The 26,751-nt window shown below is 41.2% G+C and overlaps 1 protein-coding gene across 1 annotated transcript; it reads left to right on the forward strand.

Annotated features, from left to right (window-relative positions):
- Positions 1-6,541: 6,541 nt before the first annotated feature.
- Positions 6,542-23,804, forward strand: Cct3 (chaperonin containing TCP1 subunit 3). The gene is made up of 14 exons (XM_020169827.2): positions 6,542-6,700; positions 8,974-9,035; positions 9,735-9,785; positions 9,867-9,929; positions 12,223-12,319; positions 15,236-15,353; positions 16,122-16,308; positions 17,016-17,165; positions 18,688-18,820; positions 18,992-19,073; positions 20,564-20,744; positions 22,511-22,756; positions 23,014-23,145; positions 23,455-23,804. The coding sequence occupies exons 1-14, from the start codon at positions 6,670-6,672 to the stop codon at positions 23,557-23,559; spliced, it is 1,638 nt and encodes a 545-aa protein (XP_020025416.1). The 5' UTR covers positions 6,542-6,669; the 3' UTR covers positions 23,560-23,804.
- Positions 23,805-26,751: the final 2,947 nt, after the last annotated feature.

Raw genomic sequence — 26,751 nt, forward strand, 5'->3', positions numbered from 1 at the left:
TTATACTCTCTCTACAACAAAATTAGAAATAAGGGCAAAATAGTTTCTGCTGGGTATTGAGGGGGTGGGGGAAGAGGGAGGGGGCGGAGTGGGTGGTAAGGGAGGGGGTGGGGGCAAGGGGGAGAAATGACCCAAGCCTTGTATGCACATATGAATAATAAAAGGAAAAAAATGTTTGTAAATGTGACAATGTACTCCCAGAGCAACAATAATATGGTAATAATTTTTAAAAAGTGAATAGAAAGAACAACAACAAAAAAAACGATCCATGCAGGTAGAAGACTTTTTTTGTTCTTTTTTTTTTTTTTTTTTTTGGCAATACTGGGTTTGAATTCAGGGTCTGGAGAGCTTGTTTGGAGGTTCTAGCAGGGGAGCGCAGCTACTCGTATACCCTTGACTGAAGAACGGTCCTCCTCTATCGGGGATGGTCATCCTCTTTGACCAAGCACGCAGCTTCGGGAGGGACGCACATGGAATGGTGAGGGAGGAAGGGGACACCCACCTAGCCAGCCAGATCAGCCAGCTGAATCAACCCTGGCAATCAGTGGGGTGACAGATGTCGCAGCCAGATCGCCCTCACATCCAAAATTTATTTATTTTATTTTCTGCAGCACTGGGGTTGATTTCAAGGCCTCATGATTGCTAAGCAAGCACTCTACCACTTGAGCTATGTCCCCTAGCCCTACTTGCGGGGTTTTTGTTTTTGTTTTTTTGCATTACTGGGATTTGAACTTGGGCCTCATACTTGCTAGACAGGTGCTCTAACACTTGAGCCACTCTGCCAGCCCCTTAAGGTCTTGTATTAGCTAGGCAGGTGTTCTATACTTGAGCTATCCCTCTGGTCCTTTTTTGCTTTAGTTATTTTTCAGGTAGGGTCTATTTTTTGACCAGGGCCTGCCCTTATATGGCTATCCTACTATTTATGACCTCTCTCCTAGCTGGGGCCACAAGTGTTTGCCAGCCCTCCTGACTTAATTACTGAGATGGGGGGGGTCTCAATAACTTTTTGCCAAGGTTGACCTTGAACCTTAATCCTCCTGATACCCACCTTCTCAGTAGCTGAGATTCAGGCCTGAGCCACCTCATCTGGCATCTGGTTCTTATTGGAACTTAACAACTTGGGAAGCTTTTATTTGTTTTTTTTCAGTGTGGGGGATGCAACCTAGGACTTCATGAATATTAGGCAAGCATTCTCCCAGTAAGACACATTGCAAGGCCTTTTCTTTCTTTCTTTCTTTTTTTTTTTTTGGTGGAACTTAGGTTTGAACTCAAGGCTTTGTGCTTGCAGAGAAGGCTCTCTTCCACTTTAGCCACACCTCCAGTCAATTTTGCTCTGGTTGTTTTGGGGATTGGTTCTCAAGAACTATTTGCCCAGGCTGGCCTCAAACCACCATCCTCCAGATCACAGCATCCCAAGTAGCTACGATAACAAGTGTGAGCCACAGGACTTCTTTTTTTGAGACAGGGTCTTGATGTGGCCCAGGATGGCCTCGAACTCTGGATCCTCCTGCCTCAAACTCCTGAGTACTGGAAGTTTGCCACCATACCTGGGAGGGGAAGCTTTTGAGGAGCAGAAAAGATATTTCAAGTGGAAAAAAGAAAGAATAGCATGAACAAAGGCAAGAAAGCAAGAAGATGGCTGGAATGGTGGGGAGCCCTGGGAAACTGGCTAGGATCAAGAGAGGAGGAAGTAGAAAGGCAGGATGGGCCACGGAAGCTGCTTTCCATTAGCAAACCTGAGAAGTTTAGGCTTTCTCTTGAATATACTAGAAAGCCACTTAGCCTTTTAGGATTAGAAAATAGGATTAAAATGGTATTTCGATTAATCTAGAGGTATTAAACACAATGAGTTGGACATGGCAGAGATCCTTAAGTGGCTACCTTTGGCTAAAACAGCTAAGTTGGCAAGAAAACTGATTTATAGCAGATGATGAGTCTATCATAGACATTATTTTTGTCTATTGAGCAACCCTTCCTCCAAGAAACTATTCTTTCCCCAGGTCCCAGGCGATACTGGTGAAACTGCAATCAAGCTCTTCTCATCAAGGTGGTATGGAGGCTGGCAGAATGGCTTGAGTGGCAGAGTACGTGCCTAGCAAGTGTGAGGCCCTGTTTTCAAACCCAAGTACTGGAGAAAAAAAAAAAAAAAAGATGGGCATGTGACCCAACACAGGCCAATCCTGGTATTTTGTTTCCCTTAGCTGTGATGACCAGCTGGAAAGCATATTCAGTAAGTTGGGCTACAGTCATACTCTGGGAAAAGCATATGGATCCTGTATCAAAGAAGCTTGCTTTCTTCTGACTTGCTATTTGGGGAAGATGTAAAGTTCCAGCTAATGAAAGCTATTGTATTTGGCCAGCATACCATGAGAAGTATATACAAGCACAATTAGAGAGGAGAAAGGGAAGGACAAAGAGATAGATTCCAACAGGCAGTGAGTCTCCAGTTCCAAAACCTGACTCCCTGTTTTTTTCCCTTCTTCATATTTTGTGAGCTACTTAGTGTCTCTTTCAACTGCACAAGCTCCTAAATTACTTTTCTTTTTTTGCTCAAGGTAGTTTGAGTTGGGCTTCTGTCATATTTATTGTACTCACGTTTTAGATATATTGAATTCTGAATTGAACGTAAGAAACTCAAATAAAAATGCTTAGCCTGCTTAGTAAGCATGAGGCCCTGAGTGTGAGGCTCCAGTATTGCAGAAAAAAGAAAAAAGTTTAGAAAGACAAGAGATGGCAATGAGTTCGGGTGAGAGGTCAAATTGCCAGGACGGCCACAAAAAGGGGATAAAGAAGCTGCAAAAATAAATTACCTCTCTAGAGTGCCTGCCCAGCAAGCACAAAGCCCTGAGTTCAAACTCCAATACTGCCAAATAAAGAAATAAGTAAATAAATTAGCTCTCCATGGCAAAAAAAGATAGAGAGAGAGAGAGAAAAAACTGGACCTCTGAGTAGTCCTAAGGAACTACTCAGATAAAAAAAAAGATAGAAGAGCAATGGAGGGCAACACAGAACAGCTAGGACCTGGCAAGTGCTTGGGTTACTGGGGAGTCAATAAGTTAATGTCATCAAGAAAGATCAAGATCAGCCCAGTGCCAGTGGCTCAGACCTGTAATTCTAGCTACTCAGGAGGCAGAGATCAGTAGGATTTTGGGTTGAAGCCAGCCCCGGGCAAATTCCAAAGACCTCATCTCGAAAAATACCCAATACACACAAAAAAAGTGCTGGTGGAGTGGCTCAAGTGATAGAGTGCCTGCCTAGAAAGCATGAGGTCCCAAGTTTAAACTCCAGTACCAACAAAAGAAGAAAAAAAATAAGTATCAAGAAAGGATAGGGCTAAATATGGCTGAATTTGGGCTGAGTGATGATTCTGCCTCTACCCACAGCATGTCCTGAGCTATGTAATTAAAAAAAAAAAAAAAGGATAGGACTAGGAGTGTAGCTCAGTTGTATAGCAGTTGCCTAGCATGTGAGAAGCCCTGGGTTCAATCCCCAAGACTGGGCTAGAGGCATGGCTCAAGTGATGCAGTGCCTGCCTGCCTAAATAGTGTGAAGCTCTGAGTTCAAATCCCAAAATTGGTTGATACGCTCCAGGAAAGGGCAATCTTGTAGTGTACAGTAATAAGTGATCAAGGAGACACCTTATGTTACCCCAATAAGTGCTGAGAGTCCCTGAGTATCTGTGGAGCTGGGGAATGTGTCCTGAGGAAGTGGTATCTCAGCTAGGATCTGAAGGATAAAGAGGCGGCCTCTTTGTGAAAAACAAGCCTGGGCAGAGGTGAGACAAGCAGGTTGTATGAAAGAAGATGTCTTATTCTTGTCCCTTACTCAAAATGCCACAGAAGGAATAGGCTGGTAAGAGAAAAAAGTGCTCACACATGGGCTGCAGGTGCTTTCTTTCTGAAATGTCACCGAGCCTATGAAAATGGACATGTGTTATGCTCATTAGTTGTTCTTGGTGAGGGAAATTTATTTTTTGTTTGCATTTTGCAGTAAGTGGGTTTGTGGTTTTCCAAACTCTACTGTACATCTTCCAGCTTCAATCTTCCCCATCCCCCAGAGTCATCAGTCATTTGATGGCTTGTGCAGTAGTAAGAAGGCAGAAACTGAAACTCCGATCTTAACATTCTTTTCATGATTTGAAAAATGTGTTAATTTCAAGGCAAATACACTTCTAAATAACTTGAGCCCTTCTTGGACACACAAGAAGGTGTTTCCTTCATGGTTGTAAGGCTTGAAGAATACAATCTATACAAAAGGAACCATATTTCTGACTAGAGAATACATAGCAGAGGATGAGGTTAGGGAGTAACAAAAGGAGGCAGAGCAGAAGAAAACAGTAAAAGGTGCTTTACATACAGTTTTTACAACTGTATGTAAAAACTAATACGGTTTTTACAATGACCCTACCCATTAAGTAGGTACTATTATTAACATTTTAGTCAAGAAAACTTGTTAGGAAATTTGCTCAGAAAAAGTCTGATACAAAGGAAAAATAAATTCATTCAATAAGTAATTATTGAGCATCTCCAATTTACAAGTCCAGTTCTAGGCACTGGGAATTCAGCAATGTTCCCTTTAGTGGATAATGCAAAAAACACAAATACTTTCCAAATTAATCAAGTTAAAAGGAAAAAAATACACATATAACTAGCATCATTTCCTCAAATGCCAAGCAATTAGAGAGGTCTGGCTTTTGAGGGAAGGGAGTAGGGCCTCCAACACACACCTTTTCTGTTAGTAGGATGACCAGTGTGCTGCTCCATCTGAACACCAACAGGTGTGGTGCCTGGGAAAGAATCATAACATCACATGAGCAAACAACCCATGATATTACTTTTACTATTGACAAGTTCATAAAGTTCTCTCCATTAGATTTGGGGAGGAAGAAGTGTGGAAGAGTATACTGTTTCATGGCTAATGTAAGTACTGTTTTTGAATTGTTCATTCTCTCATATTCCTTTTACCTGAAAGTTATCTGTATTATTAGTACTTCCTTTTTCCTCTATGCAAAATAGACCAAATCCAAAATTTATGTACACACAATTACGCTCTGCATTTGATTTCTGCAGTACTAGTCTTTTCCCCATCCAGTGTGATTAAAAAACTGGATCCCTGTAAGAAAGTATCACATATTTATGTATTTTTCTGTTGATGGACATGTGTTGCTTCCAATTCTTTTCTAGTAAAAGCAAAGCTACAGCCGGGCACCAGTGGGTCATGCCTGTAATCCTAGTTATTCAGGAGCAGAGATGAGGAGGATCATGGTTTGAGCCAGCCCGGGCAAAAAAAAGCAGATCTACCACACATATTCTTTTGTTGTTGTTGTTTGTTTTACAACATACATTCTTATGCAGTCAAGACTTTTCTAAAAGAGTGCATTTTAGATGTTCTTGTTTTCTTTCTTTTTTTTTCCTGCAGTACTGGGGTTTGAACTCAGGGACTACACCTTGAGCCACTCCGTCCACCCTTTTTTGTGATGGGTTTTTCCAGATAGGGTCTCGAGAACTATTTGCCCGGGCTAGTCTCTACTGATCTCTGCCTCTTGAGTAGCTAGGATTACAGGCGTGAGCCACGGGCACCCGGCATTTTAGATGTTCTTATCACACATAAATAATGGGTAACTATGTGGGCTGATGGAAATGTTAATTTGCTTGACCGTGGTAACTATTTACCTATATGTATCAAAACATCATGTTGTACACCTTAAATATATACAATAAAATATTTTTAAGAGAAAAAAAAAAAAACCTCTGGATCCCCATCATCTTTAACGGATCGGATCTGGAATTGAATAAAGAGGACGGGAGAGGGGTGTATGTGGACAAAGAAAATATCAAAGCACTACAGGCAATACTTGAAAAAATGTTTAGATAGTATAACTAAGGGAAAAGGTAAAGCCATCACCCTCCAATACCGCTCACACCCTCAGTAGGAAGCATTTGCCTAAAAAGGGAACGATCCACATACAGCAAGGAGTGCAGAAACGATAAACCACAACTCCCAGCTTGCCTAGGATAAAAGATGGTTGCCGTCCCGCCCCGCCCTGTCCCGCCCCGCCTTATAGAACTACAACTTCCACTTCACCCTGCATCCATCCGGCCAATTCTTCCTTCAGCTTCTGCTGAAGCCCCGCCCCTCTATTCTTCCGTGACTAAGCTGGAATAAAAGAGTGGAAACTGTCATGCCTTTCTTGACCTTCACGGTCAGACAGAAGCGGATGGACAATACCCAGTTTCATGACCTCACCTGCGACGTTAATCAAAAGCTTCAACCCCAGCACCCACCCAGTAGCTGATACGCATGCGCAATATCGTGCCGGCCACCTGATCGAGCCTGTGCGCTTGCGCCGACGTTTTCTCCACACGCGGCCGGGAGCGGCCACCCTATTGCGCAAGCGCCTGTGTCCTACCGTTTCCATCATTGTGCTCTCTCTATCTAGCTTGTTCTGCCGTTCTTGCGTAGGAGGCAGGATTAATACGTCGATTGGCCTATTTTTGCGTCAGTCAATGAAGTGGGTACAGTGATTGGTGGCAACTTGGACGGTAGCGTGTTTAGGTGTCAACCCTAAAGAGGCAGATTTTTCTGGGCTTTTCCCTGGTTCTCGGTCTCTCTCCAGAAGGTTCTGCAGATTTTCCCGGGTCTTGGTACCCGGCTCTGCATCGCGCCGCCATGATGGGTCACCGTCCTGTGCTCGTGCTAAGTGAGTTTTGGGAAAACAGGGAAGGGACCCCATTTCTTCCGCCTCTCCACACTTTTCACTCTTGCCCCCAGTGCCGTCCCGCCATGACCCTGCCGCCGAGCCTTCCGGTCATCGTTTCATTTTGGAAGCTTCTCCCGCTTTCCTCCCCTACCATCGCCTATTCCCCACCGCTTCACAAACGGAAACTGACTTCCCCCTCCCCAAGTCCCTTGTCTTTACTTGTGCTTCCCTTGAGAAGCTTTTTCTCACCGCGTGTTCGGTTTTTCAGTTGCCTTCCTACTCCACGCCCCTGCATCCTTTCTAGCATGGCTTCCAGCGTGTAGCTGAATGAATAATGGTTCTTAAAGTTAGGCCTAGCTTTATCTCCGTGACCCATCTCCTAAGTAGCGGTGTGACCTCGGGCAGATTGCTTAAGTTTTTCCATCTATGTTAGGTTGATAGTATTTCTTTGTAGAATTGTGGGATAAGGAGGTAAGCTGCTTAAAAGAAGATCTGGCCGATCACAAGTGGGATTTTTCGCCTCTACGTTTCTTTTCAGTAACCCCTGTTGCTGAAGTCACCCTGCTTTCCTCACCGGTTTTGGGGGTAATCGGTCCCACTAACCAATTTTGTTTTCCCAAATTTCTTTGCTGGTTTTGTTTTCCCTTTAGGAATGTCCTTTAATTCTTTCTGAGTAGTGAGCACTGTCTCCATTGTGATCTCTTGGTATATTGCCATTCTGTGTGTAATTTGTGTATCACATCTGCAGGACCTAGAATTTCTGGCTAACCATGTCCCCTTCCTTAGTATCTTCTGTATACACAGTGCTAGTCAAAGTTGTTTTTTAAATTGATATTATCCATATTTGGAAAAGAACTTTTCAGGAAAAATTATTCTTTCTGATGGATTGTAGGTTTGTGTAAGTTTTTTGGGTACCATTGCCTCAAGTAGAAATGTAAAACCTGAGGGTAGTGATAGGCGTTTAGCTTTGTTGAGACTGGATTGGAAAATTGACATATTAAAGTTGTAGGGAGGGGGATGTATAATTGGAGAGGGGAGGAAAATAAGCTTTATGTTGGCTTGGTTGTAACCACTGGCTTCACCATTGAGAGTGCTAAAGTGAATGTTGCATTTGTAAAAGCTCTTGCATTAATCTCTGGCATTAGCCCCTGTAACTGATGAGGCTCTCTAATAAACTTTGTAACTAACTTACCGATGGTAAATGGTTTTGATTTTTTTTGTTTGTTTTCAGTTTTTGTTGGTGAGACTGGGGTTTGAACTCAGGGCTTCCAGCTTGCAAAACAGGTGCTCTGTTGCTTGAGCCACACTTCCAGTCCATTTTGCTCTAATTATTTTGGAACTGAGATCTTGAAAGCCATTTTCCCAGTCTCAGCCTCCCAAGTAGCTAGAATTACAGGAATCGGCCACCAGCACTGGCTAATGGGTTTTGATGCATTCTTACTACACCAGGTATGGGATGGCTGTAAATGATTTGTCTTGCAAACCAGGACACTTTGGAAGTGTTTGTCCTCATTGCACGGCATGGGAGTCTGTCAGTAATGGACTGTCAGTAAGGTTCCCACATGTAAGCAGGAAAATATGAACCCTTAAATTCTCCCATTTACGTAAAGTATACTTTCCTGAGATCACACTAGGCCTTTGAGACTTTGATGATAGCTTTGGATCCTCTTCCCAGGAAAAGGAAAAAGTGCACCATTTCATTTTCTCACATAATCTTGGAGAGTTCACTATCCACTGAGGATCAGTCATGGGTCTCAGGTTGTGAATGTTTACAGGGAAAGTATTGATCAAGATTCTGAAGTTTGCCAGGCGCTGGTGGCTCACACCTGTAATCCTAGCTACTAAGAAGGCAGAGATCAGAAGATCCGGGTTTGAAACCAGCCTGGGCAAATAGTTGGAGAGACCCTATCTTGAAAATACCGATCACCAAAAAGGGCTGGTGGAGTGGCTTATGCAAAGGCCCTGAATTCAAGCCCCAGTACTGCAAAAAAAAAAAAAAAAGATTCTGAAGTTGAAGCATTATAGGTAATTTCTTGATATTTCAGAGTTTGAAATAGAGAAGTAAAAAGCTGTTTACAGCTGTAAGCACATGATTTTTTTAATTCTTTTGAGGTATAATTGACATTCAATAAACTGAACATATTTAAATATTTGATAAACTTTATGTATACACTTTGAAATCCATGTGTTTATTTTTATTTGCAAAAGTTGGGTAATAGCTGCATATCATGAGGCAAGCCTAGGGTGTTGACTTTTGTTTTTATCTATTTTAGGCCAGAATACAAAGCGTGAATCTGGAAGAAAAGTTCAATCTGGAAATATTAATGCTGCTAAGGTAGCATGTCTTTTGTCATTGTTGGGGACTCAGACACAGGGCATGCTAAGCAAGCACTCTACCACTGAGCCACATCCCCAGTTAGGTAGTATATCTTTTAAGTATAGTATAATAGTTTTCCTCCAGCTGTCTTCTCCAGTTTTTCTATATGTTCACATTGCAGTAAGCTTCCTATGTATCTAGACTTGAGAGTTAGGCTGAGGAAAAGCTGATTTGCATTTTTTCAGGACACTCCCCTGATGGTGATATGGTGAAGGAAGTCCTACTTGCTGAGTTAGGCCTAATAATCCTCACATGTTAACCTGTGCATAATTTCATTGTATGTGTCATATAGTATGCTATTTGTGTTTGTCTCCCTTACCAGATTGGGTTACTTGAGGGGAAGGACACTGTTGATTCCCTTTGCATTCCTATTGCCCACTGTACATCCTTCATAGTTGTTCAGTAAATGTCTTTTGAATGAAGTAGTGAAGTGACCCAAGATCTTAGGATAATATGGCGACTACTGAGATTGGACTGTTAAGGAATCTCTAGGAGGCATTTATCCTATTTTCTTATGAAAAGTCATTTCTTACTGCGTCTGAAATAGTGGGTAGCCCTGCTATTAGCCGTCTTTGTTAAAACACTGCTCCTGTAGGTTTCTCTCCAACACATTCATACTCTTCTGGTTTGTGCTTGTATGTCTTTTCTTTCCATCAGACTATTGCAGATATCATCCGAACATGTTTGGGACCCAAGTCCATGATGAAGGTAAGAATGTCTTACTGAAACTCTTAGGCTGGGGATTTTTCTTTTTGTTGTGTAGAGCACTAACTTTTGCTTTTGTCTTAGATGCTTTTGGACCCGATGGGAGGCATTGTGATGACCAATGATGGCAATGCCATTCTTCGAGAGGTATGGTGATTTTTCTTTTTCATTTGCTTTCTTACTGTTTTATGAAGGACCCATGTAAGTAGCTGAATGCTGTAATACTCGCTACTTGGGAGACTGAGAGTACAATCAACATTGGAGGCCAGCTTGCAAAATAGACTTTTTTTTTTTTTTCTTTTTCTTTTGTGGTACTGGGGTTTGGACTCAGGGCCTACACCTTGAGGCCACTCTACCAGCCCTTTTTTGTGAAGGCTTTTTTCTAGAGAGGGGCTCAAACTATTTGCCTGGGCTGGCTTTGAATCTTGAACCTCCTGAACAGAGACCCCATCTTTTAAATAATGAGCAAAATGGACTGGAGGTGTGGCTCGAGCAGTAGAGCACCTGCTTTGCAAGCATGAAGCCCGGAGTTCAAACCTCAGTCCCTCCCAAAAAAAAAAAAACTCATGTAAGTAAACTAGATATGGTGGTATATGTTTGTAATCTTAGCAGTCTAGAGGCGGAGATAGAAAGATTGTGAGTTTGAGGCCAGCCTGGGCTACCTAGCAGGACCCTGTCCCAAAACAGGAACTAGGGGTTAGGGCTACAGTTGCATTCTTAGCATATGCAAGGCCTTGGGTTTAATCCCCAGCACCCCCAAAAAAAGTAGGTGGTGATAGTTTCTTAAGTTTGCTGTACAAATTTGTATGAACTGGTTGATGTAAAAACAACAGAAAACTAGGTAGACATGGTGGCACATGCCTAAAAATCCCATTGTGGGGGTGGGTTGTGGACTAAGGCAGGAGGTTCATGAGTTTAAGGGCAGCCTGGGCAACATAGCAAGACCCTGTCTCCAAAACAAAAAAAAACCCACAATATGGGCTGTAGGTGTGGCTCAAGTGGTACAGTGCCTGCCCAGTAGGAACAAAGCCCTGAGTTCCAAACCTTGGTACAACAAAAAAAAACAAAAAATAACTGGATGCAAGTGACTCATGCCTGTAATTGTAGCTACTTGAGAGCCTGAGGATTGTGGTTTGAGGCCAGTCTGGGCCAAAAGAAAAGTTTGTGAGACCACCCCCCCCAACACAAAAAAAAAATGTGTGATGGCCTGCACCTGTCATTCTAGAATGGTGGTCCATGTGGTGTGTACAGAAAGCAAGACACTATCTACAAAATAAGCAGAGCAGAAAAGGGCTTGGAGGCATGGCTGAAGCAGTGGAGTGCCCATCTTGCAAGTGGAAAGCCCTGAGTCCAAACCTAAGTACTACAGAAAAGAAATGCTAGGGGCTGAGGCTGTAGCTGCATGCTTAGCATGTGCAAGAACCCTGGGTTTAATCCCCAGCATAAGAAAAATAAGAAATTTACTTGCTCATAAATTGGGGTTAGAAGTATTCAAGTATTTTTAATACTCTAAAATTAGAGCATTAGCTGGGCCTTGTTCCTGAATGCTCTAGGGAAGAATCCCTGTCTCTTCTAGCTTCTAATAGTTTCCAGAATTTCTTGGCTTTTATAAAGTCAGGGTTTCTGTCTCACTTGTCATGTGGCATTTTTGTGTATTTTCCCTCCCCACCATTTTCCTCCAAGTACTGGAGTTTGAACTTGAACTTGGGCTCATGTTTAGTAGGCAGGCATCCTGCTGCTAGAGCCACACCCCCAGCCATTTTTGGTTATTTTTGAGAGAGTCTCACACCTGGACTGTGATCCTCCTACTTAAACTTCCCTCATAGCTGGGATAACAGCCAAGTGACATTATGCCCATCTTTTTTTTGTTGTCAAGATGAATTGAGAGTCTCACAAACTTTTTGCCTAGAGCAGTCTTAAATCTGATCCTGTAGATCTCCAAATAGCTGGTATTACCAATGTGAGCCCCAGCACCCAGTTTTCTTTGTCTTCTTATAAGGACAACATTGATTGGATTTGTTACTATTCCTAAACCAGAGTGACTTTATCTTGAGTATGCCTACAAAGATTCTGTTTCCAAATAAGGTCACATTCACAGGTCCCCGAGTTTAGGACTTCAACACATCTTTTCGGAGGACACAGTTCAAACAGAATGGTACTTAGAATATATAAGGAGTATATAAGCTGGAAACTGTTCTGTCCTCAAGAAGCTCTAATAGTTGAAATCTCACATTCCTTTTTCCTAACAAGAAAAGAATGTGGGAAGGTGGTCTATTTAAGATATTTTGGAGGCCATTTTTAATCTTTAAGGTATAGTTAGACAATAAAGAGAGAAAAGAGCATTATGGAAGCAAGAAGCTCAAGAGTTAGGGCCTACTAAAACAGGTTAAGAGGTCTTTGGGTAGTCTTGATTCAGTGGTGATCTACATTTTTCTTTCAGATTCAAGTCCAGCATCCAGCAGCTAAGTCCATGATTGAGATTAGCCGGACCCAGGATGAAGAGGTTGGAGATGGGACCACGTCAGTAATTATTCTTGGTAAGAGGAGAATGGAGGGTTGAAGAGGAAAATTGTAATGTTTGTGTCATATTTTAAGAGGGAAATTCTATTTAGCTAGGCACTGGTGGGTCATACCTGTAATCCCATCTACTCAGGAGGATATCAACTTAAAGCCAGCCCAGGCAAATAGTTCTCAAGACCCTGTCTTGAAAATACCCAACACAAAAAAGGACTGGTGGAGTGGCTCAAGTGGTAGAGTGCTTACCTAACTAATGTGAGGCCGTGAGTTCAAGCCCCAGCACCACAAAAAATAAATACTTTGTATTCATATATATGTGTGTCTTATGTGCATGGACTGTAGGTGTGGCTCACGTGGTAGAGTGCCTGTTTTGCAAACATGAAGGCCTGAGTTCAAATGCCAGTCCTTCAAAAAAATATATATATGTGTATAAATAATTTGTTGCTTGTTTTCTGTGTATTTTCTCCATTGAGTTTAAAACATCCAAATGAATAAGATGAGCTATTGTATGTATAGGCATATGTACGAGCTATGAAGATCTGGTTGAATAAAATAAAGTCAGTTCTCTTTATGGTAAATTAATTCTATAAAATTGTCATAAACATTGAAGTGGTTAATAGTAAACCATTACTACTGGGGGTAATAGAGCTATGTTTCATCAACTAATAAATACTTTATTGTACAGGGGAATTTTTTGGTTTTGGGTGTTTTGTTTTGGAGATAGGCTCTCAGTGTATAGCCTGGACTGGCCCCCAGCTTGGGATTCTCCTGCCTCACCTTCTCAAATGCTGGGACTATGTGTCTCTGCCACCTACCTGGCTCTGTTTTTCATAAAAACGTTTAATGTATGTAGTTGATTGGCTAACAGACTTGTAGCCAGTAGCAATATAACTTCTGCCTGAATGAAGCATATTTTCTCTGTAAGGCATATCATGGTCTTTTTGGGAGTTAGGAACACTGGATAACATTTAAGTACTTCAATTGGGAACCATTTTAAATCAAGAAATCACCAACACAAAGTACAAAAAGGTGAAAAACACATCTCTAAATACACTACATAAAGGATACTTGTTTATAGTAAGAACTGAAACAAGGCCTTATTTGACCATTTAAGAATGTCTTGGGTGGCTCAAATTTTTCATTCTGTACATGTCTGTGAGTGACCATAAACGTTCCTTGAATATTGATTTTGGGGTTACAAACAGATTTTGGCAAGTGGGTAAATATTCCTACCAAAATATTTATGGTGCTTAAATAATAATTATCTCTCAACATTTCTGAGGGTAGGAAGACCCAGATCAAGGATACATAGGAAATCTTGAAAATACTGAGCCTAGTGTTTTTAAGTTTAAAAATTAATTTTTTTACTTCTCATATGGTCATACCTGAAACCTTGGCCTATTGTTTTTATTGTATAAACTTGAAGTTGATAGTGAACTTTTTAAGTAAAAGCATTTTACTTAAATCTTAAAGCATTTTTTTAAATCTTTATTTTGGAGACAGGGTGTCACTATGTAGCACATGTTTAACACGTTTAAAATGAGAAAAGAACTATTTTATTGGTTTTTGTTTTGAGATGGGGTCTCACTGTGTTGCTTAAGCTAGTCTAGAACTTCTGTAATCAAGTGTTCTCCTACCTTAGCTGCCTGAGTAGCTGAGGCTAGAAGCATGTGCCACTGCACCCAGCATGAGAAATAAACTCATGCTCATAATATTTTTTATGCCAGTTTATACTGGCTACATGATTGAGAATAGAATTCTTGTAATAAAATTAATAAGAATTTTTTAGCCAGGCACAGTATAATCCTGTAATCCTAGCTACTTGGGAGGGGAAGATGAGTGAGGGGGATGGTGGCTCAAGGCCAGTCTGGGAAAAAGTTATTGAGGCCCCATCCATCTCAACTAGTAGAATCTGGGCATGGTGGTGTGTGCCTGTAGCTCCAGCTAGGCTGGAAGTATAAATAGGAGAATCGAGGTCCAGGCTAGCTTGGGCATAAATGCAACACCCTATCTCAAAAATAAATGGATGGATGGATGGATGAGAGAGAGAGAGAGTAAGGCAAAAAGGGGCTGCAGGCATGCAGTAGAGAGTGCAAGGACCTAAGTTCAAACCCTAGTAACTGTCCAAAAAAATTTTTTTTTACCTGTAATCCTAGTTACTCAGGCAGAGATCAGGAGTATTGGGGTTCAAAGCCAACCCAAAGCAAATAGTTCAATAGACCCTATCAAAAAATTCATCACAGAAAAAAAGGCTGGTGGAGTGGCTCAAAGTGTTGGTCCTGAGTTCAAACTCCACTACCACAAAAAAAAGGGACCATTTTGTCAATAATCCCTCATCTAGAGGGTAAATTTTGTATGTTTTGTGGGTATTATTAGATACAAGGTTTGTGTGTTTTTAGTGCTAGTAGTTTGGCTATACTACCAACACTAAGGTGTTGGTGTAACAAGAAGGTACTTCCATTTGTATTTTTTGTTGTTTTTCTTCAGTAACTGGTGAAAAATACTTAGAAAGATGAAAATAAGTAAACCCATAAGATAAATCTTTGATTATTTAAAATATGTCTGATGAGGTAGTTTGTTTGTTTGTTGGTGGTTCTAGGGTTTGAACTCAGGGCCTTCACCTTGAGGCGCTCCACCAGCCCCATTTTTGTGAAGGGTTTTTCAAGATAGGGTCTTGCAAATTGTTGCCTGGGATGGCTTCAAGCCACAATTCTCCTGATGTCTGCCTCTTGAGTAGCTAGGATTACAGGCATGAGCCACCGGTGCCTAGCGGATTTTTTTTTTTTTTTTAATGAATTGCCTTATACAGAGTATAAAATTTGGAAACCAAATATCGTATCTTTTGGAAGAATCTGTTTCAGGAAAAAATATTTTGTAGAATCATAATGAAGTTACTTTGTTATCCTGGTACAATGGTGTTTGTATCCTTTTTATAGCGGGAGAAATGTTGTCTGTAGCTGAGCACTTCCTAGAGCAGCAGATGCATCCAACAGTGGTGATCAGTGCTTACCGTATGGCATTGGATGATATGATCAACACTCTAAAGAAAATCAGGTATGGGGGCAGGGCCAGAAATGGTAGTAGCAAATGAGGGAGGCCCAGAAAACTTAACTGATCTCTTCTTAGGGAGTAAAGGAAAGCCAAGCACATTTAATACATATGGTGGTTTTATACCCTGGTGTCATTTTGTGAGAAGAGGACAAATTGAAGAGTGGAATAAGGGAAAAGAAAAGTAAGACTGGAGTGTGAAAATTTTAGACAAGTTGCTATACAAGGTCTCTGAAAATTATGTTCCAAGTAGTCTCACAATGCATAAATTTAGAATCTCATGAGGGAAAAGCTAGGCTAATATATAAAAACAGTAAATGCTATGCAGCATACCATGAACTAGAGTCCAGTATACAAAATGGGTGGTAAAACTGGTGATAATTGAACTCAAAGTTGTTTCTTAATGGAATAAGGTTTTATACCCAAAATGTGTCTTGATGAGAGTTGTAAAAGTTGAGCTTATTTGGATGAAGCAGAAGGTAAGCAGCAAATTATTTTTCTGTTAAGCTTTGAATGTATGCTTGGAGAAATGCCAGACATAGGAATGGATTGCCCAGGGAATTGTGGCACTTTGTAGGAATTGGTTAGTTGTAATCTTGCTGAAAAAGAGGGATGGACAAGATTATCTCTTGATGTCCCTTGTTTCTACAAAGGAACAGAACTACTCATTCTGCCTGTTGACCCACTGTCACAGTCTCTGACATACTGTACAAGGGATTTACTTAAATGTCTTAAGTTGCTTCCAAACATGTTACCTGGTTTTCTTTTCTTCAGTACCCCTGTTGACACCAATAACCGTGATATGATGCTGAACATCATCAATAGTTCCATTACTACCAAAGTAATCAGTCGGTGGTCCTCTTTGGCTTGCAACATTGCTTTGGATGCTGTCAAGACTGTACAGTTTGAAGAGAATGGCAGGAAGGAAATTGACATTAAGAAATATGCAAAGGTGGAAAAGGTAAACTAGTCCACTGTGTGCTTTGGGAATAAATTGTTTCCTGTCATGAATCATTACACTTATGGAGAAAATAGTTTTAAATCAGAGCAAGATGTCTTTAGTTAGGTCTAGGAATGAGAACTGTATTTGTATCCTGGAAAACAAAAACTTAAAGAGGATATCAAGAATTCCTGAAATAATTTTGTTACCTTCACTGCTGTCCTTACAAGGGCTAGGGAAAGATTTATTGGTGCTTCCAAGTCTGTCTGTTTGCATATTTATCAGTCACTTGGTCAGTATATAAACTTAAAAAGGGTTCTTATACAGTGCTAATAAGATTCCAAAAGCTTTTGTTTCTGCTTAAGTTACAAAAGTAAAAATAGCCAGTGACCAGTAGATGGAGCCCAAGCCTAAATATCTGTGGAAATGTCTTTAAGGAAGTAGGAGATACTTGAGTCCCTTAAATTTTTGTCAAGACACTGTGGGTCTCAGCTGACCTTGAGATTGAATATCATAACCCAAGATTGGCATGCTTCCTAGAGGAGAAAAAAAATGTTTGCAGCTGTTTTGTTCTTGAGTTTTGTGGAAGAAAGGCACCTTAAAAACTATATTACTTGTCTGTGTGCACGCTGGGGATCAAACACGGTGCCTTGCACATGCCAGGTAAGCAACACAGCCCTAATTGTCTCCTCTTGGTTGTGGATTAAAGTGGGTCTTCTTTTGTTCAGATTCCAGGGGGCATCATTGAAGACTCATGTGTCTTACGTGGAGTCATGATTAACAAGGATGTGACTCATCCACGAATGCGGCGTTATATCAAGAACCCTCGTATTGTGCTGTTGGATTCTTCTCTGGAGTACAAGAAAGGAGAAAGCCAGGTAAGGTTTCTGGCCCTGTTCCTTAAAGTGAAATCTGACTGCTAATATGAACAAGGAAAGTAAAAGGTATGTTTATTGCATGCCTATTCTGCATCAATTACTGTATTATACATATATTACCACTAATTCTTAACGATAGTTCTTTTAAAAAAAAGTTGATATTAACTTTTATAGATGAGGAATCTGAAGCTCAGAGTGAAAGGAAATGAGTGGGAGGGAGGGGAGAAATTAGTCCTAGATTTGTTAAAACTGGGCTAAACAGCTGGGTGTAGTAACACATACCTGTAGTCCTAACTACTCAGGAAGCTGAGGCATGAGGATCATTTGAGCTCATGAGTTCAAGACCAGCCTGGCAGGATGCAGTGGCTTGGGCCTGTAATCCTAGGTACTCAGGAGGTAGAGATCAAGAAGATGACAGTTCAAGGCTAACCTTGCAAAAAGTTTGTGAGATCCCCATCTCAACTAATGGTTAGTGCAGTGATACGCACCTTTCATTCCAGCTACCCAGGAAAGCACAAATAGGATGATAGAGGTCCAGACTGGCCTGGGTATAATGTGAAGCCCTATCTCAAAAAGAAAAAAAAATGGAGGGGGTTGCTGATGAAGTGATAGAGCACCTCCAGCCTGCTCTTTTGGTGCTGATAGCCTTTCTGTAATTGTGGTTAATGTTCCTAATTCCTCCGGACTTTCTGTAAAAAGTGTGGCAAACACCATCCTCACAAAGTGACACAGTATGACAGGAAGCAGAGTGGCTATTAGCTGTGGTGGGCAGACTAAGCCAATTTTCTGGGAAAAAAGCTAAAACTACAAAGAGAATTGTGCTGAGGCGTGAGTGTGTTAAGCCCAACTGCAGATCTAAGAGAATGTTGGCTGTTAAGAAATGCAAGCATTTTGAACTGAGAGGAGATAAGAGAGAGGGGCAAGTGATCCAGTTTTAAGTTCTATCTTTGGTTTTTTTATGAAGAAAATAAAATCATGAAATCAATTTCACTGTGTCTTTTTTTTCAATTTCATTTTTAAAAAAAGCTATTGCTGGCCAAATCAACATTTGAACTCAGCTCTGTTGGCTTCAGTTTTACATTTATCATAGCACCTTTCCTAATGCATCAGGAAGACATAGAGTAGGAATGAATTTAGTTTTGAAGCACTAGGGGGAGATTTCCAGAGTGCAGGAGGCTTACATGGTTTCAAAACAAAGCCTTTGAATCTTATTAAACAAGGATTGGGAACAAGAATCAACTTAGTGTGAAAGAAGACCTGGAATATCCATGCACACTGGCAGGACATAAGTAACATTGAACCTGGGTCTTAAAAGGACAAAACTGAAATGAAAGAGTCAAACTAGATGGTAACTAGAGTTAAACTGATGTACAGAGATGAGAGGTCACAGCTGTTAACATTGTTCTAACTCATATTTTCTGGGATATATGAAAGAGCTTAGGGAGTGTAGTCATTAGGATGACCCTGAAGAGTTTGACCAGCCCAGGGATTTTTAAATCTGTGCCTTTTCTTTACTACACAGACTGACATTGAGATTACACGAGAGGAAGACTTCACCCGAATCCTCCAGATGGAAGAAGAGTATATCCAGCAGCTCTGTGATGACATTATCCAACTGAAGCCGGATGTGGTCATTACAGAAAAGGGCATCTCAGGTAGGACTTCATAATTTTTTCCAGCCTACCTTGAGGTAAAAGAAGGTGAGTCTTTTTGTATGTGTGTCCCATGTTGGTGTAGACATACTAAACATGATGTTTAGGTAAAAAACCAGTTCAGAACCCAGGAGTTCTGGCATCCAGCTTGACACCTCTACTCTTGGTTTTCAGACTTAGCACAGCACTACCTCATGCGGGCCAATATTACAGCCATCCGCAGAGTCCGGAAGACAGACAATAATCGCATTGCTAGGTGAGTAGGCTAAGTAAAAATAATACTCTTTTGTATTTGTTTCCTTTTTTGTAGCTGCATAATATAGTCATTACTCAAAACGATAAAATGTAGCATACAATACCAGGTAGAAATAACCTGTGTGTAGCTGACTGGTCTCTTCAGAAGTCCCAATAGTTACCCACTGCATGAGTTTCTTCTATACTACCCCTAACCATTAATGAGCAGCTTATACTTACATCTATAATCACTACCTTGGTAGGTGTCTGTCACAATTCTAAACGACTACTTGTCAAAGAGTTCTTGTTCTTTACTGTCATTGTGATGATTCTAAGTGAATGAGTAGTCTATTTTAACTGGTTCAGAATATAGTAGACCCATCAGTTTCATTGATTGGATTCTTAGCTACACTTATGAGTGAAACTAAATTGCATTAATTATTTCTACACTGATGTCTGTACTTAGATATTATTCACTTTAAATACTAATTTATAAAAAGGATGAAAAATCTGCACCACCCTGTTATTAGTCAATTTTCATCACTGTAACAAATACCTGAAATCAACTTACAAAGAGAAAAGGTTTATTTTGACTCACGGTTTTTGATGGTCTAGTCCATTTTTGGTTGTCCCTGTTGCTTTTGGTCCTGTGTTGAGGCAGGAATGTCATGATAGAAGTGCATGATGGCATTTCACATGGCTGGGAAGTGAAAAGAAAAGAAGGGGCTATGATCTCCACTATCCCTTCAACAACACACCCTCACTCGGTGACCTGACTATTTCTCATTAGGCCTACATCCTAAAGGCTTTACTACCTCTCAAAAGAGCCACCTTGGGGAGCAAGCCTTTATATGTGGACCTTTGAGGGACACTTAAGAGCCCAGCTGTGTCCCAACATATGACAACAGATCTGAGTTGAATTTTATATTTCTGCTTGCTCTGAAATGGCTCTGGGCATACATGAATGTGCTTAGTTACCTCCACATGCCCATAAGTTGGGGGAAGTGTGACAAAAAAGAAATAAGTTCTACATTCTTTAAAATTGGGTCAGACGTATACTTATGTACTTACTCGTCTCTTCCTTGCCTGGCTTTGGCTTCTGTTTTGATACAGTCCTCTTATTGGCCTTGAGACCCAATTGGGTAGTACATGATGGTTTGTATCTAGAAATGACTGTTACATGGTATGTGCATGATAGATATGCATGAGAACTCGTTTGCTCAAATTTTAGTAACCACAAAGTATGTTTTTAATTCAACTATATCTTGTTATATAGTGACAACTAGTTGCCTTGGGTATGCACAAAATTACTAAAGCCTTATTTATTAGTTTAAGGAAACTTGGCCTCTGTGTGTTTTTAATGTCTTTTCCACTAAGCAGCCAAGACCTCAAGTGATGTTTCTAGCAATCCACTTTAGCCCCATTCCCCAGCCACAGACTCTTGAGACTAAGGAAATGGATTTTAAAAATACCTGAAATCATCTGGTTTCCTTCACTTCCTCTACCCAATAGAGCCTGTGGAGCCAGGATAGTCAGCCGACCAGAGGAACTGAGAGAAGAGGATGTTGGAACTGGAGCAGGCCTATTGGAAATCAAGAAAATTGGAGATGAGTACTTTACATTTATCACTGAGTGCAAAGACCCGAAGGCCTGCACCATTCTCCTCAGAGGGGCCAGCAAAGACATTCTCTCGGTGAGTCGACCTTAGAAATGTGACCAAGTGAAGGATGTCGTAAGAGAAAAGATTTATTTAGCTCACACTTTTTGGTTTCAGTTCATGGTTGATTAACACCATTTCTTTTGTCCTATGGCTATACATCATAGCAGGAGTACATGGCAGAGCAGAGCCACTTACCTCATGAGTAGGAAGTGAAAAGAAGAGAAAGAAAAAGATCCCACAGAGTGTGTGTGTGTGTGTGTGTGTGTGTGTGTGTGTGTGTGTGTGTCCGTGTCCATCTCCATGCAGCCCCACCCCCATGACCCAAAGACCTCTCAGTAGGACTCATCTCATCGCTTTAAAAATTCCCACCACCTTCCAATAGCACCAAGCTATTTGACCAGACCTTTAATACATGGGCTTTTGGGGGACATTCCAGATCAGAACTATATATTGGGCAATACTTCAGCCCACTTGTACCTGTTTAATTTGGATTGTAGCCACACCTTTCCTACTTTCTTTAAAAAAATTTTTTTTTCTTTTATTATTCATATGTGCATACAAGGCTTGGGTCATTTTCCCCTCTGCCCCAACCCTCTCCCTTACCACCCTCTCCGCCCCCTCCCTATCCCCCCAACTTCCTCAATACCCAGCAGAAACTATTTTGCCCTTATTTCTAATTTTGTTGTAGAGAGAGTATAAGCAATAATAGGAAGGAACAAGGGTTTTTGCTGGTTGAGATAAGGATAGCTATACAGGGCATTGACTCACATTGATTTCCTGTGCGTGTGTGTTTAAAAAAAATTTTTTTAAATGTTCTAATCATGGCAAAAAAATACACAGCATAAAATTTACTGTCTTGATTGTTTTTAATTTAGAGCAATATTGGGGATTGAACTCAGGGCCTAGAGTGCTTGCTAGGCAAAACAGTCTACCCCATGAGCCACACCCCCAGTCCTTTGCTTTTTTTTTTTTTTTTCAGTTTGTCTTTGAGGTATGGTCTTGTGCTTTTGCCCAAGCCAGCCTCAGACTGCAGTCATCCTATCTCTACCTCCCTGAGTAGCTGAGAGTATAAGCATGCTGTACCACACACCTAGCATCCTAACCTTTATTTTTTTTATGGCTTTTTTTGAGGTTTGAGCTCTGGGCTTAGTGCTTGCAAAGCAGGCACTCTGTCACTTTAGCCTTACTGCCAGTCCGTTTTGCTCTGTTGTTGGGGTTTTTTTTGGTAGTGGTGGTGGTACTGGGGTTTGAAATTGGGGCCTCATATTTGCTAGGCAGGTGCTCTACCACTTGAGCCACTCGGCCAGCCCAAAAACTGGTTATTTTGAACTAGTTGCCTGGCTGACATCAAACTCTGATCTTCCTGATCTCAGCCTCCCAAGTACCAGGATAGGTGTCAGCCACCAACATCCAGCAAGACTCTTCATTTCTTCTTCCATGGCAATCACTGTTGGTTTAAGTTGAAATTAAATTTTTTTTCCTTGTGACTAAGTAACTTTCCCAAAATAAGTAGGAAGGGGTTAAATGGGGTTTAGCTCCATGTAGCGTAATAGGTGATCACAGTTAGGTGTTACCCACCAGTCTTCTTGCAGACACACACTCCTAACTTCTGGCAGTCAACAAATTATACATTGTTCAGGGAAAATAACATTTGTTTTTGCCAGTAGGAGTTCTAAGGACCTTTCTTAGTTGCTCTCCTTTGTGGTTTATTAACCTTGGCAGTCAGGAACTCCTTTGGTGCTTCTGATTTCTCCTTGAGTCATCAAGCTGGCTTTATACTGTCTGTCTGCTTCCCCAAGGAAGTAGAACGCAACCTCCAGGATGCTATGCAAGTGTGTCGCAACGTCCTCCTGGACCCTCAACTGGTGCCAGGGGGTGGAGCCTCTGAGATGGCTGTGGCCCATGCCTTGACAGAAAAATCCAAGGTCATGACTGGTGTGGAACAATGGCCATACAGAGCTGTTGCCCAGGCTTTAGAGGTCATCCCTCGTACCCTGATCCAAAACTGTGGGGCTAGCACCATCCGTCTACTTACCTCCCTCCGGGTGAGTTTTTCTTTTCTGTTATTTTGCTGGGAATAGGTAAAACTGTTTAGCTTTAGGTGATGGTTTTCATAATCCTATCTCTTTACAGTTTGTTCCTTTAAATCTTTCTCTCCTTTTAGTCACTGTTTGCTGTCACTACCATATCCCTATGTGTGTAACAATTCAGTATATTTTAGGTTTTTACCTATTGTTCTCTGACAACTTACTTGTTCCCAGTGTTTTCTCCTTTAACCATTTCTGTTTTTCTCTAACTGTAGGCCAAGCACACACAGGAAAACTGTGAAACCTGGGGTGTAAATGGTGAGACTGGTACTTTGGTGGACATGAAAGAATTGGGCATATGGGAGCCATTGGCTGTCAAACTGCAAACATACAAGACAGCAGTGGAGGTGAGGCACCCTAAGATATGTGCATGTTATTTATTTCCAGGTAACCAGGAGCTATTATATTTGGTCTAGTCCTAAAGAGAGAGAGAGAGATCTAATGAATTCCATCTCCTTCTTGTCTTTAACTTATACAAAGCAAGGTAATACAGCACAAGCAACATCCCTTGGTTTAGGAGAACTGCATTGTACATTCAAAACTGAAAGGTAGATTTCAGATAAAATGGTAATTCTGTGGGAGGACCTAGTAAAAGTTTTCTAAAAGAAAATAGTGCCCTTCTCTGCTGACCTCTTTGGGACTGGTTTTTCTCATAGACTGCAGTTCTACTGCTACGGATTGATGACATCGTCTCAGGCCATAAAAAGAAGGGTGATGACCAGAACCGGCAAGGCGGAGCTCCTGATGCTAGCCAGGAATGAGTGATGGACAAGGCGACTTCAACGCACAGAACCAGCAGTCTCCCCCTTTCCTGAGCCAGAGTTCCAGGAACACTGTGGATGTCTTTGTTTGGAAAGGATCAGGTTGAGGGGCAGCCCCAGTCCCTTTCTGTCCCAGCTCAGTTTGCAAAAGGCACTGACATATAATTCTTTATTGTCTGAAATGTAATTCTTTATTGTAAGCTTCCATTTAGTTTGCTTCCAATGATTAAATCTAAGTCATTTGAGATGGTTGTTGATGTGTTTTTCAACCTTGGGTCATATCTCTACCTCCTGGCAAAGCTGGAGGAGGTGGAAAACCTTACTGAAGATCAAGGGAGATGGGAATGAGGTCATTAAGTCTTTCTGTTTGCCTTCTTGAAAGGATATTCCTCAGACATCTCAGATTTTGATTGGAAAGACTTGGAAGTTCAAAGGGTGACACTATAAAGCTTTAGAAGCACCACTTTAGATTAGCACTAGGAGGGTGGACCAGTAGTTGAGCCCTTGAGCACTTTTGTGGCATGTGTGAGGCCCTGGGCTCAATCCCCAACACCTTAAACACTACACTGAACTACTTTGTATTCACCATCCAAAGAACAGGAAGAACCTGCCAAAACCAGGGGTGTTCCTCATCTGTTGTGTTTAGAGCTACACCCAATCCTGGCTACAGCTCAGGCATTTGTCCTTGGAGACATAACATTTTTTTTTTTTTTTAAATCATGGGAATATCTTGAGTAGTGGCTGTAAATGGGATCAGCCTTTGGTTTCTTTCTTGTTTTTCCTCTTGGCAATGAGGCCTTGTGCCTTTGCCTTTGTCCTTATGATTCATACATTAAGCCTTTTTTATCTCCTCCCTGACCACTAGACTTAGTCATTTTAAGTTGAATACTTTATAGAACAATAGTACATGGTGTTTAACAGATAAATGTTCTAGAACCTTGCATGTGTTAATTAATCCTCACAGTGACTGTGTAAAATAGCTAATACTATCATCTTGCTCAAGCGTCATAAAACTGCTAAGTGGCTGATGTTAAACTATCCAGGCAGTCTTTTTTTTTTTGGTGTGTGTGGAGGGGGGATGGGGTTTGCTTGCAAAGCAGGCACTCTACCCCTTGAGCCATAGCTCTAGTGCATTTTGCTCTGATTATTTTTTGGACAGGGGGGTCTCACCAACCATTTAGGGTCTGGGCTGGCCTGGAACCATGATCCCGATCCTCCCAAGTAGCTAGGATTACAAGAGCCACCACAACTGGTTTTTGTTTTTTTTTTTTTTTTTTTGTAGTAGGCAGGTAGGCATTCTTAACTAAAGCCATGCTATGCTGTCTGTTATGACTAAACTGAGATGTAGAATGAGAAAGGGCTGTGAGTACCTCTGGACTCCCTTTCTGCTCTGTTCATACCCAGCTTGAAGCTTCTTGCTTAGTTCAGTATACAGCCCTCAGCTGCCTGGCGCCAGTGGCTTATTCCTATAATCCTAGCTACTCAGGAGCAGAGATCAGGAGGATTGAGGTTTGGGCCTTGAGTTCAAATCCAGTACTGCAAAAAATTGCCTCAGAACTGTTAAGTCTTGTTTTTGTTTTGGTTTCTTGCAGTGCTGGGATTTGAACCCGACCTACGCCACAAGTCACTCCAAGAGCCCTTTTTTTTTTTTTTTTTTTGAGATAGGGTCTCTTAAACAATATTTGCCAAGTTCTGGCTTTGAACCACAATCCTCCATATCTCTTGCCTCCTGAGTAGCTAGGAATGGACATGAGCTGCTGGCACCCAGCTCAAAGCTATTAAGTCCTTCGGAGTGAAGGATAACTTTTCAAATAGACTGACAAATAAGATCTTGAAGAAATACTGCTCCTAAGGGGCTGGAGATACAGCTCAGTCCTAGGGTACTCTATCTAGCATAGCCAAACCTCTGAGTTTGATCCCCAGTACCACATACAAAACACTGTTAATGGACTAGCAAAGTGACTCAAGGGTTAAGATTGCCTGTCTAGCAAATGTGGGGCCCTGAGTTCAAACCCCAGTACTACAAAACAATTTTCATAAGACCTGAGGAGGGCTGGTGGTACGACCCAAGCAATAGAGCACCTGCCTAGCAAGGCTCTGAGTTCAAACTTCAGTACTGCCCCCATGCCCCCCAAAAAAGAATTACAGAGGTCCTGAAGAAGCTGGACCCACTTTGTAGATTCTTCAATTTGTCCTTTATTTTGTCTGGGTTCGTTCTGGTTTCAGCATTAGTGATTAAACAAATAGTGTATATCTTGCTATCATTGATCACTCACTTTTTTTCATTTCTAAACCTAGAATATTTCCTACCTCAAAAGTCTGTAAATCCTTGTGGCATGTGAGATCTGTCTGGACGTTTCAGTCTGGTTTTCATACTTCTTTGCTTTCCATAATTTAACAGTGATTAAAGGCCAATATGAACCATATTCACTAAATTAAGTAATTCCATGGACACAATTTTTTTACCTCCTTGACTTTACTGTTCTTCTAGCTCCTAGATTCAAGTTCCCCCATAAAACAGTATTCTTTTGAGTGGGGAAGAGGAGAGCAGCCCTTGAATTCCTGACTACTAAAATCCTCTGTACTCAGCCAAGCCTTGTTTTTATTCTCCTTTATGTCCCAGAGTTGAAACTTAGAAAAGTTTTTTCTTTTTTTTTCCCCTCAAGGAAAATGAGTCTTTGAGGAAACTTACCATTTATCCTGGAGTAGCAGTTTGGAAGAAAAAGATGAAAATTGATCCCTCTATTATAGCAAATTTAGTTCTAGACAGCTGGAAGATTTAAACATAGAAAATGAAACCATAGGAGTATTACAAGAAATGTGAGGTTTTATTTATCTAATAGTAGGAGGAAACCTTCATTTTAAAACATGGGAGAGGGAGAACCTTTTTTTTTTTTTCCTGTTCTGGAGATTGAACTCAGGGTTTTGCACTTGCTAGGCAAGTGCTCTGCGACTTGAGTCATGCCTCCAGCCCTGGTTAATCTTGAACTTTGAGCAGTATATGGTGGTACATGCCTGTAATCCCATCTCAGGTGGTGGAGGCAGGAGAATCGAAAGTTCAGTGCCAGGCTGGGCTCCAAAGGCAAAAGAACTTTGAACTTGGCAGTTAAGAAAAGGCTGGGCGGTTACCATTGGTTCACCCCTGTAATCCTAAAGTACTTGGGAGGCTGAGATCAGGAGAATTGCTGCTTA

Source organism: Castor canadensis, chromosome 11 (assembly GCF_047511655.1).
Source record: "Castor canadensis chromosome 11, mCasCan1.hap1v2, whole genome shotgun sequence".
NCBI classification, from domain to species: domain Eukaryota; kingdom Metazoa; phylum Chordata; class Mammalia; order Rodentia; family Castoridae; genus Castor; species Castor canadensis.

Excerpts from the sequence above, each read along its gene's own strand:
- Cct3 (XM_020169827.2), top strand. The coding sequence starts at position 6,670 with ATGATGGGTCACCGTCCTGTGCTCGTGCTAA. Across the intron at positions 18,821-18,991 it reads TACAGAAAAGGGCATCTCAG|ACTTAGCACAGCACTACCTC; the intron begins GTAGGACTTCAT and ends CTTGGTTTTCAG. Across the intron at positions 23,146-23,454 it reads CATACAAGACAGCAGTGGAG|ACTGCAGTTCTACTGCTACG; the intron begins GTGAGGCACCCT and ends TTTTTCTCATAG.